Source organism: Vidua chalybeata, chromosome 15 (assembly GCF_026979565.1).
Source record: "Vidua chalybeata isolate OUT-0048 chromosome 15, bVidCha1 merged haplotype, whole genome shotgun sequence".
Lineage (NCBI taxonomy): Eukaryota > Metazoa > Chordata > Aves > Passeriformes > Viduidae > Vidua > Vidua chalybeata.
The window spans coordinates 10598918-10615093 of record NC_071544.1 but is presented as its reverse complement, the minus strand read 5'-3'; the positions used below and the strand labels follow the sequence as shown (position 1 = coordinate 10615093).

The following is a 16176-nucleotide window of genomic DNA, read 5'->3' as shown; positions in this document are numbered from 1 at the left end:
TGGGCGTCGCCGCCTGTCACTCAGGGGATTTTGCTCTCGCTACTGGCTGCCCTGCCGGGGTGGGCGGGGCCACGCGGGGAGAGGCGGGCGAGGCGGGACCGGGAGTTGCCGGCGGGGTCGGGCAGCCCCGGCCGGGATCGGGATCGGGATCGGGATCGGGATCGGGATCGGGAGCGGGAGCGGGATCGGGAGCGGGAGCGGGATCGCGATCGGGGCCGGGGCCGGGGCCGGGGCCGGGGCCGGGGCCGCGCTCCCAACGCGGTCCGTGGTTCGGCCGCGGCGGAGCCGGGTCCGCGGGTCCCGCACGGGAGCGTGCGGCTGCGGCTGGAGCGCTGTGTTTTCCTTAGAGTGCCGCCCTGGTTTAGCTCGAGGTGCGTTACGGGCGCTGAGTCAGTTACTCCAGGACGAGAGGTTTGCTTAATGTTTCCAGCTCTGCTGGTTTTGCAACCGAGAGGGGCCAGAGTTTGTTGTTTTTAAAGTTAGATTTGGATATTACATAACTCGGGGCTGGAGCGCTGAGCACGTGCCCGGGCCTTAATTCCTTTTGCCCAAGGATATGTCAGCCTTGTTGGCTAAGTTGTGGGTGAGAAGCCCAGAAGAGAACTGCTCCCTGTAACCCGACGTTGTACCGCTCCTAATGTCCTATTTGTCCATCTCAAAGGGGCAGGTTTTGCCCTCTAGATGTACAGGTAAAGCTCACACATCTCTAAATAAAACTGAAAGTTAAGCCCTTTGCTTGTGGGCAAAAAGTAACAATTATTACCTAACTTCTGCAGTAATGAGTGCACACGTTAATGCTCCACCCTCTGTCAAATATGGCTTGTGGTTCAAGTTTAATCTGCTGTTAAAACTCAGGAGTGCCCACAGCCATTTGTGAGTAGAAACAGTGGAGAAACATTTTGAATTACCTGGTCTGGATAATGAACTGTCCTTCAGCTGAGCTGCTTTTAGAACAGTTTCTATCCTAAATACAGTAGATCAGAATTCATCTTTAGGGATGCCTGTCTCAGCACAGACTACTGACAGGGTAGGGTATGCTATACAAACTCTCAACCACAACTTCAGGCTGAGCTTCGTAAAAAAACGTTCTATGAAGTTAGGGCAGTAAAGATAGTAGAGAGAGCAAGGCCAGCACACTTGAAAGTTGTAATGTCCTCAGGACAGCTTGTGAATGTTGGCTGATAGAGATGCTCATCTTTATGAGAATATATTTATATATTGTTTTCTTGTATTGAACTTTTAATAGAATGTTAGAAGCAAATAATTTTTTATAAGATACCATAATGTATACCATGTCAGAGGAGCTTACCCTACATCCAACAAGGGGGCTTCTTGTGATTTTTCAAGCAGCTTTGGCTTAGATTTTAAACCTCTCTGGTCTGTACCAAAAAGATGTGGTTTGTGATTACAACCATCTGTCTGTCAGCTAAGTGCATTCCCTTACCCTGTGCTGATAGCCTGCCTAGTGGGAAAATACCACACCGTTGTTGAAGTCACAGGGAGCCAAGGCCACGCTGGGGCTTGCATGGCTGAAGTGGTGAATGCCACTGCCCTGGTTCCCTGTCCACCTTCTTTTTGCAGCCTTTTGTGCATGCAGCTGTGGCAGGTGACTGCAGAAATGCATCTGTGCTGAAGTTACAAGTTTACAGACTAGAACCTGAGAGTAAAATGAAATTTGCAGCATTTTGCATGGGTCTGTCACACTCAGCTGGTGGACATAACCTGAATGCTCTGGATTATATATTTATAACTTCATTTTCTTGCAAGACTATGTGGCTGTAGACTGGCTAAGCAGCCTGGTTTGAAAACTGTGACTGGCCCAACTAACAAAGTCATTCTTTACACATCTAGACATCAAGGACTGAGAAATTTGAGAATATGGGTCGTTGTGATTATTTTTTTGTCCCACCAGGCCCCGTCATGCCACAGGTAATTTTAAAGAATTCCTCTGGGCTGTGACTTGGGTTTTGGTCTTGCTTTTCACTCCCCACTCAAAGCTTGTGGTTAATCAAAGAAAAGTACACACATACCTTCTTGGGAGGTAATTCTCCCTATATGACACATTTACTGCTGAGAAAAAAAAAAACTATCATTGCTTGCCATTTTTTAATCCTGTAATTGCTATGTTTACTCATGGTGTTGACTGAAATTCCACTGAATTTCACTTGCATATGGGCCTTCTGATCTTGGGTCTAATTCTGCTGTTCTATCAAACTTGGAGTTGATGCCAAGCCCTGCCCTTGCTGTCTGTTCATATGAGTTTTGTCCCATACCTATATTTATTACCTCCTTCTTTTTCTTGGTCATCCTCCATTTCCTCATTATTTCCCTTCTGTCGATTTTTCTATCTTCTCTTCTAAAAAGAAAAAAATAAAGAGAAACAACATATCATCCACTGCCTTAAAACTTGGTGTAATTTCTCTATTTCCCACATCCTATGCCTGTCTTGTCTAAGTTGATTGTAAGCATCTCAAGTCACAGACTGCCTGCTCTATACCAAATACCACATTATAGGAAACTTCTGAGTTAGTCCTTATGCACAGCATAAGTAAATACAATTTATTAGTAATAATAACAACTATGCAATTAATCTCATCTATTTTAATGATGGGGCTGAATGTAATGGCTCAAAATAAATATGGTGAAAGGGATTCTTTATGCTACATGGAATTAAGATGAATAGAAGATGTCTTTAAGTAGGCATTGACAATTGACATTGACATTTTAAAAAAAGCCTTATTGCCTCTTTTATTTTGTTAGATAAAAGATTTTTATTGGTTTATTCATACATTCATTTCTTCATTGTGGTAGGATCACAGTGACTACTTATCTCTGAGCTTGTTGGCCTCAGGGATAATCCAAGCAAGCATTATGTTAAACGTTGTGTACAACAATGAAGCAGCAAACACATGCAAGCATTTCTGCTCTAAAGTTTAGGTGAAAGCCTGGTATCTAGATGCAATATTAATAGAGAATGTCTGTATATAGATGAGGAGGAAATAAGTTGTCAGCCCCAACCTCTACAGGTGTTCAACAGGAGCTCATCCTGAGCAACAAGGTGGAATCTGAGAAAAAAGAAAGAAACACAAGGGAAGAAGGGACTGACAAGCCAAGATGAAACAGTGACTGGAAAAGTGAAAAGTGAGAAAAAGTGCAAAAACTAAGCTGAGACATGAGCTAGATATGTTAAATGTGACTGAGGGGCCAACAAGAGATTGGTTTTAGATGGACAGAGAAACTATCAGATAAGAGGAAGCAAAACCAAGTTTGAAGGGGATTTAGGGTAGATCCCAATGAGAGACAAAGAGACGTGACTGGAAGAACCTGTGAGGTGACAAGAGGCACTTATACCAAAGGCGCTTTTTTTTTTTTTTTTTTTTTATGGTCAAAGAGACAAACCAGTCTCTGTGGGTACTAGGAATGAGTAGAGTTGTGAACAAACGGAGTGAGTGTTGGGAAGATCAGGAAATGAAATGGGGTGATGTTATCAGGGCAAGTGATGGAGTTACAGAAGACATGCGATAAGCTTTTTGTTACTGCCACTTAGAGACTTGTAGACAGAGGAAGCATGAAGAGAATATTTTATCACTTTTATCTTTACAGAGAATGGTGAGATAACAAGTAGAGGAAAACAGACAGGAAGGCTTGACAAGGGTTAAGCAGCAGCAATGAAAAGCTCACTGGGATTACAAGCATTCAGATGAGCTGCAGAAGGAGAATTGTTTAGTTGTGAGAAGGCAGAAATGGAGGAGAGAGCAGGCATGTGGGAGAGGAAGTTGCCTTGATCACAGGATTTCCGTCACTCTCCACTGCAAGAGCATGCATGGGTGGAGCAAGCAGTGAAGGTAAGCTGGTGCTGTGGGTAGGTATGACAGTTCATCATGGAAAGAAATAAAGGAAAGAGAGCCCATGGTGGATGAAAGTTGTATGTGTGGTAAGTGTATAGTTAGAACATTGCTACTGGAGCAAACACATTTGTCTCTACTTAACGTCAAAATGCAAACAAAGCTAAAAGATGTGCAAGCTTCATTTTTAATCAGTTTTACTAGTTGGTATTACTTCTTTAGCTTTTCTTCACTTATTTTCATCATTCTGTTTTTCTTTCCTTTTTAACAGTCTGCAAGACATTAGTTATTGCACCTTCTTGCACTATCAGAGGACAAAGTTCTGAAATAATATTTTTCCTTAAAATGTTACTTATCTGGTGTTGCTGGGATGTAAATGCACCTGCAGGCACAATCTTTTGGTGGTATATTCCATGCCAGCTAAAAATAAGTGAGACAACTAAGGCTTGTTAAACCGCTTAACAGATAAGATACAGCAGCCAGGCTGTGCCCTGAGAAGTGTTCAGAACCACAGTGGTTCATTGCATTGTAATTAACATTTTCCATTTTTGTTTTGTTTCTTTTCCTAAAAGCACATCCCTGGCCTACAGAAGTTACAGAAGATGCTTCAGACCAGCCTTTTAGTTATCAGAAATATTATTTCAAGCTCTGTAAAGACAATAAACATAATGATATTAACACATTGTTTTAAGGTCAGGTTTATGCAATCCAAGGCTTTAGAAGAAACCTTTGAGATTCTACAACTGTTGAACGGCTTTGTTAGGGAGCACAAAATGTTCTTTTCTCTTAACGTGTGGGGCCACTTTAAATTTGTGCTTCTGCATTATTAAACCATCGTGGGAAGTGCAGCAGGAGGAAACCCGGGTAATTGGCTGCAGCTCCAGATGCAGCCGCTCGCTCATTGGAGAGAGGAGGATTCTCCCCGTACTAAAATTAGAGCATCTCCGCCCTCCAGAAATGCTTCTGGAAACAGCGAGCGGGAGGAATTGTGACACAGCCCGAGGAGCCGTGGTGGGCAGGGAGCTGTGCAGGGCCCTGCTCCCAAACTGCAGCCTCGGGCTGCACTGGAAGGTGCTTTGGGTGGCTGGAAAAAAACATGCACACAGTAAAGAAACTGCGAGAGATTCACGTTAATACTGAAACACGGATATTAAATTCAACATTACTTATGTAATAATAATTCTGAAGTGTTCATGCAGGCAGAGGAAGCCTTTGAACTGCTAAATTTAAGCAAGGGCTGTCAGACTTGTGCTCATTGACTTTGAAAAGATATGACTTCCTGAATTAACTCTGAACTAAGCTAAAAAAACTGGTGGACTCTTTCTATCAGCATTTCTTTAAAAATAAAACATGTTTATCCATTATCTCTGTGAAGTTGCAGTGTTTACAATGCTTTCAAATGAAATATTGGATACGGTTAAAGAAACAAATGCCATGTGCCCGTGTTGGTGAAGGAAAGCCTGTATCTGAATTTGTCTTGTGCACTTGGAACCTTTATTTTTTAAGGTTATGAATAACAGTGTCAGTCTTTGGTTTTTAGATATATTTCAAGTTGGTTGCAAGGAAATACCTGCATATTTTTATTTCTTGTTTCTATATTTATATTATTCACATTACTCATGAAAAAGATTAAGGCAAAATGGGTTTTTCTTACACTAAAACAGGCTTTTGCTGTAAATTTGCTATTTCCTCACCTAACCAGGGCACATAGTGTCAGCACCTCTGGCTCCAAATCCTAGGGGATTTTTTGTCTTTTCTCCTTTGCCTCTACTTTCAGTCTGATACCATTAAAATTTAAAGCCTGCACACGTGTGTTTTCTCTCTGTCCCTTTGTCAGTGTCACCTCAAGGGTTTTTTTAGTGCGATGTCCAGTTTTGGCTGAACTCAGCCGCGAGCCCCAGGTGTTCCAGCACCTCGGATCCCAGAGCTGGATGAGAACAGGGTGAGGAGAGGGCACGAGGCGCAGGGAGAGAGAGGAGCGGGGCGGCGGAGCCAGCGCCGGGGTTATCGGGGCCGCTCAGCAGCCCACGCCCCGATAGCGCGGGGCCAGCTGGCCCGGCTCCATCCGGGAGCGCCGGTAAACAAGGACGGGAGGTGACACCGGGCACCCGCGCCTCGCTGCCCGGCCACTATGGGTCATGTTGGGTGGGCAGTGGCTACTGGACAGCCAGTTCCTGCCAGAGAGCCGGGGAAATAGGGGGTGTGCGGGGAGCAAACGCGTTGGCATCACGGGGGTAAAATTTGGGGAAAATCCCCAGAGAATGCGGCTCCCCAGCTCCGCTTAATGCCCAGCTCATGACGGTTTAATGCACAACACGGTTGTCTTTCCTATTCGTTACACCATTTTGTCTTAAACGTGAAGAGGCACCGGTAGCCGCTGTAATTGCCTCGCCGTGCTGAGCAGCACCATTGGAGAGCTGTGGTTCGGGGCAGCGCTCCGGCTGTGCCGCCAGCTCCCGCCGCGCCGCCGCTGCTGGGGCGCGTCCGCAGGAAACCTCCCCGCAAACACTGATAAATGACCTGCAACGCCTGCTGTCTTTTCCTTTATTTTTTTCCCCCGCCAATAAATCGCGCTACGTCGCTTCATGAGCGTTTGCTATGGTGAGCGCGCGGCTCCCTCAGCAATTCTGAGCGTAAGGTGAAACCGACATACAGCTTTTATTGTCAGGGAGGAACGAGGTTTTTGAGATGAGCCCCGGAGATCACACCACTTCGCCCTTTAGTCCCGCACCACACGCGGAGCCCATGCCGGGGCAGCCGCGGTCCCGCGTTGTGTGCGCGGAGCCCGCGGCGGTCCCGGGCCGTGAGGCCCGCTCCGCCTCCGCCGCCATCACCGCGCCGCTCCCAGCCGCCATCTTCGTCCCGCCCCGCCGAGGCCCGCGGGCGCCATCTTGTGCCCGGGGCCGGCCCCGCCATCGCCCGGCAACGGCGGCGGGTCCGGCGGAGTCCCGGAGGCCGGCATAGCAAAGCCTGGCCGGGCCCCAAGGCAGGTGGATTTGGGGGGTTACAAGCAGACTCTGCAGCAGGGAGCAGGTTTTTGCAGCCAGGCAGGGTCTGCGTGTCTGGGTCTGGTCCAGGGCGGATGGAGAGAGCCAGGGCTGGGAGCGTGGGGACGCGGCAGCGGGCACAGGGAAGGGCTGCAGGTGCCATTGTGCGCCGTTCTCTGAGGCTCCGGCAGGATCCCCCGCAGCATCCTGCGCTCGCAGTTCTCTCTGAAAGGTTAAGAGAGCTGAGAGTGTTTAGCCTGGAGAAGAGAAGGTTCCATGGACACCTTCCCAGTGCCTAAAGGGGCTCCAAAAGAGATGGAGAGGGACTTGAGAGGAGGGCAGGGAGAGGCAGGAAAAAGGGAAATGGCTTCGCACTGACAAAGGGCAGGGTTAGATGGGACGCTATGGGAAGCAGCTCTTGGCTGTGAGGGTGGTGAGGCCCTGGCACAAGTTGTCCAGTGAGGCTGTGGCTGCTGCATCCCTGGAAGTGTTCAAGGCGAGGTTGGATGGGGCTTGGAGCAGCCTGGGATAGTGGAAGGTGTCCCTGGCCACGGCAGGGTGGACGTGGTCTTTAGGGTCCCTCCCGACCCAAACCATTCTGTGATGAAAAGGTTACAAATGGGTACAGGTCTGTCAGAAATGCTCTCACTGGTTCCACCACTCACAGCACAATTCTGTACTCTCAGCTTGCCAGTGCATCTGCTCAGTCAGGAAACTGGCACGTTGTCTGGAGCCCATAAATACAGGAATTAAATAACCATTGAGAAATTACCCTGACGCTTATGGTGCACCAGCTCCAAGTCATTAATCCCACCCACAGCCCTCGTGTGAGGATACAGATTTGGGGTTTGAAGGAGCCCATGGTGGATGGAGGGTGTGGGAGCTCAGGGAGCCCACATCAGGATGCCTCTCCCTCCTCATACGTTGTCCAACTTAGTGAATAACAACATTAAATTTTGGCCTTATTTTCCACAAAATGCCACTGCACTGAAAATGGGAATGTGAACTACAGAGTGCTAACAAGTGCAGAGAACATCTCATTGATTTTGTGAGGTGGGTGTGACCCTCTCTGTTCCCGGGGTACATGGTGAGTGTCACCGTAGGTGACTGTGCAGTAGACAAATTCCAAATGTCATGTACTGGTGTCATTGCAGTTCGAAAGGGGCAAGTGAATTCTAGTTTAGCAGCCAGGATGGAGGTCTTAATGCCTGAACCGCAGATTTATGTGGAAAGAACTCTGGCTATCATCAAACCAGATGTCATTTGTAAAGAAGAAGAAATAGAGGATCTCATTCTCCGATCAGGATTCCACATAATTCAGGTAACAGGCTGTGCTCCAGAAAAAAATAGCTGTACTTTATAAGTTAGGAAAATATTGAACTTCGAGCAATCAAGCCAGTAACTAAAAGCTTGTGTGTCCAAAAATTGATTCATGTTCTTCATGTCATTAAACGTTGCTGCCAGATTCTGTAAGGAGATGCTTTCTGGTGCATGGGATGGAACAGAGCAGACCAACTATTTGCTGACCACAGCAATAATAATAATAAACTCAGATTTAGCAACTATATGGAGCAGATGTGTGAACTTTCCAAGGCAGCTCTTTGGAGAGTGTGTCATTCAGATCTCACAAGATTTTGTGCAGTGTGCAAGTGGATATTACAGAATTAATTGAATTCGATAGCTGGCCAGTTGCAGCCTAACTAATTTTTTGTTTCCATTGTTTTTACAGTAAATAAACTTATGAATATTGAAATGAGCTTATGAATATTTAAATTTCTCGGCCGGGCGGCCGCTGGGGGGCGCTGCGCCCTCGCGCCTGTGGGCGGCAGAGGCCCCTCCCCCTCCCCCCGCAATGTCTTGTTTTGGTTTGGTTTGGTTTGTTTTTTTTTCACTTCCTCCCTAACTTTTCTGGTTGTTTTATTTATTTGTATTTATTGTTTGTATTTATTTATTTATGAATCTCTTGGAGCTACTCCAGAAGCTGGAGCCCCCCTGCTCTGGAGGCAGGCTGGGAGAGCTGCACTTGTTCATCCTGTAGAAGAAAAGGCACCAGGGAGACAGGAGAGCTCCTTCCAGTGCCTGCAGGGGCTCCAGAGAACTGGAGAGGGACTTTGGACAAGACCATGGAGTGGCGGGACAAGGGAGAATGACTTCCTACTGCCAGAGGGCAGGCTTAGATGGGATTTTGGGGAAGAAATTCTTCACCATGAGGGTGGTGAGGCCCTGGCACAGGCTGCCCAGAGCAGCTGTGGCAGCCCCGTCCCTGGAGGTGTTCAAGGCCAGGTTTGGGGTTTGAGCAACCTAGTCTAGTGGAAGGTGTTCCAGTCTGTGGTAGGGGGTTTGAAACAAGATGATTTTTAAGACACCTTTCAATGTGAACCACTCCATGTTTCTATTGATTTAATACATATCAGAAGATGATGCAAAATAGATTATTTATTTATTTAATTGCAATATGTTAGTAGAGTCTTCTGATGTCTGCAGTGACTTTTGATAGCAAAGTTATTAGGACTCTGAGTATATGGAACTCTCGTGTTATACAAGTTTGAGCTCGAAGAATGCACTTCAAAAATTTTTTCTTGACTGTGGTTTCTGATAACTTCCCAAAGTTGTCCTGATCGTGGCCACCTGCAGGCTAGGCAGCTATTGGGAGAGTCACAAAGCACTGAAGGAAAAATAGAACAATTGCATAATTAACAGTGTGGGCTGAAGAGAAACTTGTTTAAAAGTAGAACATTATGCTGTAGCAGCTGAGTAATAAAATCCTGCCCTTGTAATGCTCTTCACTTTTTCTGTACAGTGCTCTGTCATCTGGCAGTTAGAAATTGCTGTAGTTTGCCTGGGCTAAAATCACATCTTACTCAAATGGGCTGTTTCCTTAATTAACTTGGAAAACTTTTGCTCTTTGTTACTCTCTATCTAGAAGAGGATCGTATCTGGCTGAATCAGGAATTTCAGAAGCTACTCTGTGTTCTGCACTTGAAGATACGACTGCAGGAGAGGACTCTTATCCTGCCTTAATGCTCTAACCTGTTTCAATGTAGCAAGCAATTTAAATTACTTTTTTGTCTTCTACGCTTTATAGAAACGGAAGCTCCAGTTAAGCCCAGAGCAATGTAGCAACTTCTACGCAGAACAATTTGGAAAAGTGTTTTTTCCTAATTTAACAGCCTATATGAGTTCTGGTCCTATAGTTGCTATGGTTCTTGCTAGAAATTGTGCAGTCTCATACTGGAAGGAATTGCTGGGACCATCCAACAGCCTAAGAGCTAGGATAACTCACCCTCACAGGTAACTCACTGAATTGGCCTTGGGCAAGTCAGTAGGATTTTTTTTTTTAATGTGTTTGTTTGTACAGTACAGACACAGGCTTCTTACCTTTTCAGTTCTGTGCAACAGCTTTTCACCATCGTTTTTTAGTATGCAAAGTTCACCTATTTTATGGTGAATGCTGACTGTATGAACATTAAGTTTTATATAGCTACTTCTTATGTTTAAAACAAAAACAAGCCAATGTCTTGTTAATTGGTCCATATCTATTACTCTTCTGTGCTCTCAGGCTGCAGAGACTTGGAAGGGATTTGCAGTTGCCCTCCAAGCAGTTATTTCCCTTGTTTTCAGCTTAAGAGCACTCTATGGGACTGATGAGCTGAGGAATGGGCTCCACGGCAGTCTCAGCATCTCCTCAGCAGAGAAGGAAATTCGATTCATCTTTCCAGAAGGTAAAATGGTACACTTGGTTCACTGCCAGTCCTGGGGAGGATGGAGTTCTTCCCTGTCCTGCCCTGACTCCAGATACAACTGATTTAAGAGAGGTTGGGTTTGTTTGCTTTATAGGATTGTGGGTCTCTTTATGTATAAGCTGACATTTTCTGCTATGAAAGGCTTACAAAAAATCTGTCTGAAGAGCCGGTGTATTTACAGAGATTGCTTACACTTTTCAAACTCCGCTCTGGGAGTTGGAGCAGTCAAAGCTGGTAAATGAGAAGAAATAGGAAGCTATTACTCTCCAGCAAGTGTTTCTGGCACAGTCAGCCTTGGTTGACTTGAGAAGACTGACTCTTTTCTTGGATTCAGGCTGAGTAATTACTAGTCAAAAGCAGCTGGATGCTCACGTTACAGTGCAATTCCAAAGTTAAGTGCCAGAGAAAAGAGCCTTAGAACCTGGAAAGGCTGCAAGAGGATCTCTGGTTTTCTAATGTAGCAGGATTTGCTCTTTGACAGAAAGATGCAAGTGAAACTGCTAGAAAAAGGTGTCTACTAATACTTTTTGTCAGCTGTATCAGTGAGTTTAATAAAAGATGTTGCAGTTCCTTACAAATCTTACCCATTGTATAAACCATGTCTCTTCTCACCCTGACAAACAGAGCAAGACTAAAGGTGAGATTTTTAGGGTCTTCAGAAACCAGCTGGAAGAAGAAAGTGCTAAACATGGGATATACTGTTTCTCTTCTGTCCCAAATGCATCTTCAAGGATTCAGGTTTTCCCCAGATGATCTGACTTCCTCCCTTTTCATAATAGACTATCATTAGTAAAATTACCTCAGGGACATAGTAAAGAAGTTTAGGGAGTTTCTTTGCAGTTTGTTGTGGGAGAAGCTATAAAACCCATGATGTATTATTAACTTACTAAGGAAAAGAGCAGCTCACATATGAACAACCTTCGAAAGAATGTTGGTTTCGATCACTCTAGATGCTGCTTTCTAACACCTGTGGTTCCTCCTTGCAGCAATCTTGGAGCCAGTTCCCACTGGACAAAGAGCTCGGGATTACCTGAACCTGTATGTGAAGCCCACGCTGCTGGCAGGGCTCACTGCCCTGTGCAAAGAGAAGCCAGCAGACCCCCTGGTATGTGCAGTGTCCAGCACTGCTGGCAGCTCTGGGATGCTGTCACTTGCTGTTAGTAAAGTCCCTGCTTATAGCAGAACTACTCTGTTGGTGAAGAGCTGTGCTGTGTTAGCTGTCAGCTGTTGAGCTACTCTAACATTTGGTTTCAAGAAGTCGATTTGTTTGTTAGAGATGACACAAGGGTGTGTTTTAAGTGCCTAAGCAAAATCAGTTTTCTTATCTGGAAAAACGTGGTTAAGTGTATCTTTGTGTTCTTAACGTTCCAGTCATTCACACCAGTACTTATTTAAGCATGCAGATAATTAATCTGTGCAAGTTGCTGGCAGTTGTGGATTTTACATCATTACTACATTTATAATCAACATTGCATTTTTCTAAAGGATACTTTTCAGAAAAAAAAAGCCTTAATAATCACTTGGGGTGTTCCTATGAACTATGTGATATACATGAGGCCACGTTTAATGTACTTTGATTGTTCCAGCTTTGTAACTTGTTTATCTGTACTTTATCTGTATGTCTGGCACTGTTACCATAGAAATCTAGAAGACAGAGATGAAGTCCATTCCTTTGCCCAAAGGCCAAACCAATTGTATCTATTTCTAACAAATGTGTGTCTGGCCTGTAGTTTAGCACTCCAAATGATGGAGAATCTACAGTCTCCCCAGGCAATCTGTTTCAGTGCTTAATTATACTTGTTAAAAGCTTTCACTAAAAGATAGCCTAAATCTCCTGGCTCCAATTTTAAGCCCATTACCTTTTTTCCCCCCCTTTTACTATCCCCAAAAGACATTGGAGATAATGTAATTTTTTTGCAGCAACCTATTGCATATTTGCATTTTCTTTCCCTTCAGTCTTCTCTTTACTATATTAAATACTGATATTTTTTTGTTGCACGTCCCATCTTTCTAACTCATTGTTTTGGCTTCCAGTTAATCTGCATTCTTAGCACAATTTTCTAGTCAATTATGAGGTATCAGTAACTTCGAGACAATGCTTTCCTTCCTTGCTTGTAAGAGCTGTAAGAAGCAGTGTCAGTAGCTTTGCTAAAAACATTCTGTTTGCACCTTCTTTGCAGTCCATAATGTCAGAAGGAAAATAGTGTTGATTTGATACTGCTTCAGAAATAGATATTGCCTATTGCTTTTCAGTTTGTTTTCTGCTAGGTGGCTTACAGGGAGACTGTTGGAATGATATTTTTCCAGTATCCTTTTCTTCTTTCCTCTCCTTTTGCAGATGGCATCAGAAAGTGTCTCAGAAATACTTGCTGTCAGCACAGAGGTTGTCTCAGCCAGTTCCTTAAGTAATACAGGATAAATTTATTTGGTTAAAATTATTTGATTTGATTTGATTTTTTTCTAAAGTAATTTTCCTAAGGGGTTTTGTGTTTTGGGATATTTTGTTTGTTTGTTTTCCATTTCTGTCTTGGGTTCTTACTACTGTGCTCTTGTTGCTTTACCTGTCCTAGTGCTCTGCTTGGCTCTCCCTTTGCAAACCTTTATATGTGGTAGTAAAAGCAGAGTGTTGCTTACCTTCCCTGTCTGCTGTTCTGTCAGCTCTTCACAGTGTGGTATGAAGTTTGTTGTTCTCAGCATTCCAAAAACCAGTGTCAACAGCCTTGTGAAGTAAATAAGGATGTGTTAAAAACTTTGCTTTACAAGTGGAGAAATCGAGGCAAAAGGTTAATTTGCCTAAGGCCAGGCCCAGATTGGCAGATGGAATTAGGACTTAAGGCATTCCTCCTCCCACATTCTCATTTAAGTACAAAATGCTGGAAAACTTAAAAGATGAATTTCAAAAAGTAACCATGTTTGGGTTTTACATTTTAGGTACTGTAGGGTGATTTCAGTGCAGAAGGCTGGCACTCTTAATGAATGATTGCTGGATGAACAATCTCGAAGTGTTGTCAGCAGTAATATTTCATTACGCAGTTTCATGCATGTTGTGCAGCAGCATTCCAAAACAGAACTGGCTGAATTATTTGAAGTATGGCTCAAATGGTCTTATACTTTCACAAAGACAAACATTGCCAGCACAAGTTGTCTTCTAAAGGTCATTGTGCATTGTTCAAAAGCAGTATGAGCTGTGAAGATTTAACAGAACATTTTTAAAAAACAGGTCATCTGCATGTCCATTTCTTTCTGAAAGGGCTTAATTTTGCAGCACAGTAGGAGAGTATCTGTAGCAGAGGTTTCAAATAATGCTTTTATATATAATAATGTTATTATGATATTCTCCTATGAACTTAACAGAAGGCTGAAAACGTTAGGATTTTGGTTTTTTTTGTTCACAGATTTGGCTTGCTGACTGGCTAATTGAACACAATCCTAATAAACCTAAGCTACAATATCACGTCTCTCAGTAAGAGCGTCGGCGGTGAGAGCTTGGTGGAAACCATCTCACACATTCCAAGTTACAGATGTGTATTGTCATTTTTGGTGTGTCCTTTGACTGTATAACCAATACTATCTAAAGTAAATGCATTTGTCATAACTGCTTGTGTCCTCATGGGATAAATAACCCTACACTTAACCAGCATGTAATGGTTCTAATACCTTCTCTACTGACAAAATGAATGTAGAATTATACAATAAATTTTTGTCATTGGGTGATTAGAAAAAGACAATGTTCTCAGAGGGTGTGACTTACTGCTATTGTCCACATTTTTCTTAGTTTGGCTGCATGGGAGAACAAAATCATTTACAGCAGTGTGGATTCCCAAATGAAATCCACCTGGTCTGTGCTTTGCAACGCCAAAGGTTGTGTTTCAGCAATTTTTTAGCATAAATTCAGTTACAAAGGGAGGTATTTGGATATAATATAGAAAACAATTACTGGAGGCATCTTAGCAACTTTGGAATTTTAATTATTGATTACATCACCCAGCTAAGGTTGTCCTTGAAGATGGTTCACTTAAGTCTGATGTATTTTGTCAGAATGTAATTTGAAGGACTTATTTGAAGGTACATTCAATGCACCTTTCCCATCTTGGTGGCAAAAGGCTCAAGGACTATAAATAACAAGAAGATGTATTTTAGTCAAGGACTAAGGTTGTCTTCCAACATTTGTTTGCAATAAAGGTGCTTAATTGGAACAGCTCACCTTAAGAATGTTTTCTGTGTTCTCCTGCTCCTAAAGGTACACAAATTTCTGTTTTTTTCCTCAAACTTTCATATATTCTGTTGAAGAATTTCATGGGAGTGCTCTTCCACAGGCAATGGGTTAATCCTATGCTATTGCCTTTTATGAAGTAACTAAACTGTTTTTGGGGGATGTGGGGCATTTTAATTTTCTTCAAAGAGCTGTACTTACGCTGTTAACTTCAAGCTTTGTATCTTATGGTTTGACTGGCTATAATGAAGAAAACAGCGTAATTTTCATAACTCTGAAATAAGAGTATGCTTGTCTAATACTAAACAAACAAGCAATTTCATAATTTGTTTCATGAAAAAACTTGCTTCCCCAATTTGAGTAATTATGAGAAACATAAGTCATTTTTCTGTAACATCAAACTTTGTTGACGTGAATTGTTTATCCTCTCAGTGGAACAAACCACTATTGCCAGCCCAGATAATAAACATTTAGAAACGGGTCCCTACAGTACCAAGACCTAAAAATCTTGGGACTGCCAAGATAAGGAAAAAAAAAGAAAGCTCAAACCCTCAAATAATGAAGAATAAGAGTATGAGGTGGTTAGAAATACGGTAAACAGATCTGTTTAAAACCAGTTTATTTTGCCTATAATTATTATCCCCATATGTGGGGGTTGTGCTTTGTGGACAGTTGTGTACAGGACAGTTGTGCTTTGTGGTTTCCTGTCAGCCAAATAAAAAAATACATTTTCTAAAGATGTCAGAAACTAAAATCTGTTGAATTCACAAAGCATTCCCCTGTATTTTGTTAGTTACTATGACATTTGCCTGCTTATTTTGATGTGCTACTGTTTGACAATAAATACATCTTTAATGTTCCTGCTGGAGTTTTCAATTTTGCTTTTGTGCCAGAGCTGTTTTATGTTGGATAAGAGTAGGTGGGTCCTTACCCTGCAGTGGGAGAAAGGACAAAGGCAGCTGGTGTTGCAAATGTCACCTTTATCACCCACACAATATAGACTCTGTCATTCTGGTGTTCATCTATCATGGAATTATTCTCTAATGTTGGAGATAACACCTTCAATTGCTGACTGGTATTTGCTTCCATTTTCCTAATAAAAAGGTGGAAAGAGAGAAGTTGCCTTTATCCCATGGGTGCCATCCTGACTCACTGTATCCCTGCACACAGGACAAGTATTGATCCAGCAGATGTCACAGCTGAGATCCTGAGAAACATGCATTAATAAGTGGGATGTGGGCAGAGGGTCAGTCCCGGGAATGTGAAGTGGTTGAGCAGCCTGATCCCATGGGGGAGCTGTGACACCACAAGAGAGGCTGTTGGGGCATGTGCTGCTACATTTCTTATGAACTTTAGGTTTTCTATTTAGCCCAGAGTGGTACAAGCTT

The 16176-nt window shown here is 43.5% G+C and overlaps 1 protein-coding gene and 1 long non-coding RNA gene across 6 annotated transcripts; both read left to right on the top strand.

Annotated features, from left to right (window-relative positions):
* The first annotated feature begins 222 nt into the window (after positions 1-222).
* LOC128795486 (uncharacterized) lies at positions 223-5655 on the top strand. Its single transcript, XR_008433563.1, has 3 exons — positions 223-1929; positions 3604-3845; positions 4418-5655. It is a non-coding gene; the product is annotated as an uncharacterized LOC128795486 (long non-coding RNA).
* Positions 5656-6689: 1034 nt separating this feature from the next.
* On the top strand, positions 6690-15648 carry NME5 (NME/NM23 family member 5). 5 transcript variants are annotated; one of them, XM_053956250.1, is made up of 8 exons: positions 6690-6835; positions 7845-7885; positions 7987-8153; positions 9918-10123; positions 10454-10554; positions 11562-11680; positions 12914-12958; positions 13971-15648. In XM_053956250.1, exons 3-8 carry the CDS (start codon positions 8025-8027, stop codon positions 14040-14042), a joined length of 672 nt encoding a protein of 223 aa, XP_053812225.1. In that variant the 5' UTR covers positions 6690-6835; positions 7845-7885; positions 7987-8024; the 3' UTR covers positions 14043-15648. The 5 variants fall into 5 exon arrangements, with proteins under 5 accessions (XP_053812225.1, XP_053812224.1, XP_053812226.1 ...); XM_053956249.1 differs by lacking the exon at positions 7845-7885 and having other exon boundaries at positions 6690-6831; XM_053956251.1 differs by lacking the exon at positions 7845-7885.
* The last annotated feature ends 528 nt before the right edge of the window (positions 15649-16176 follow it).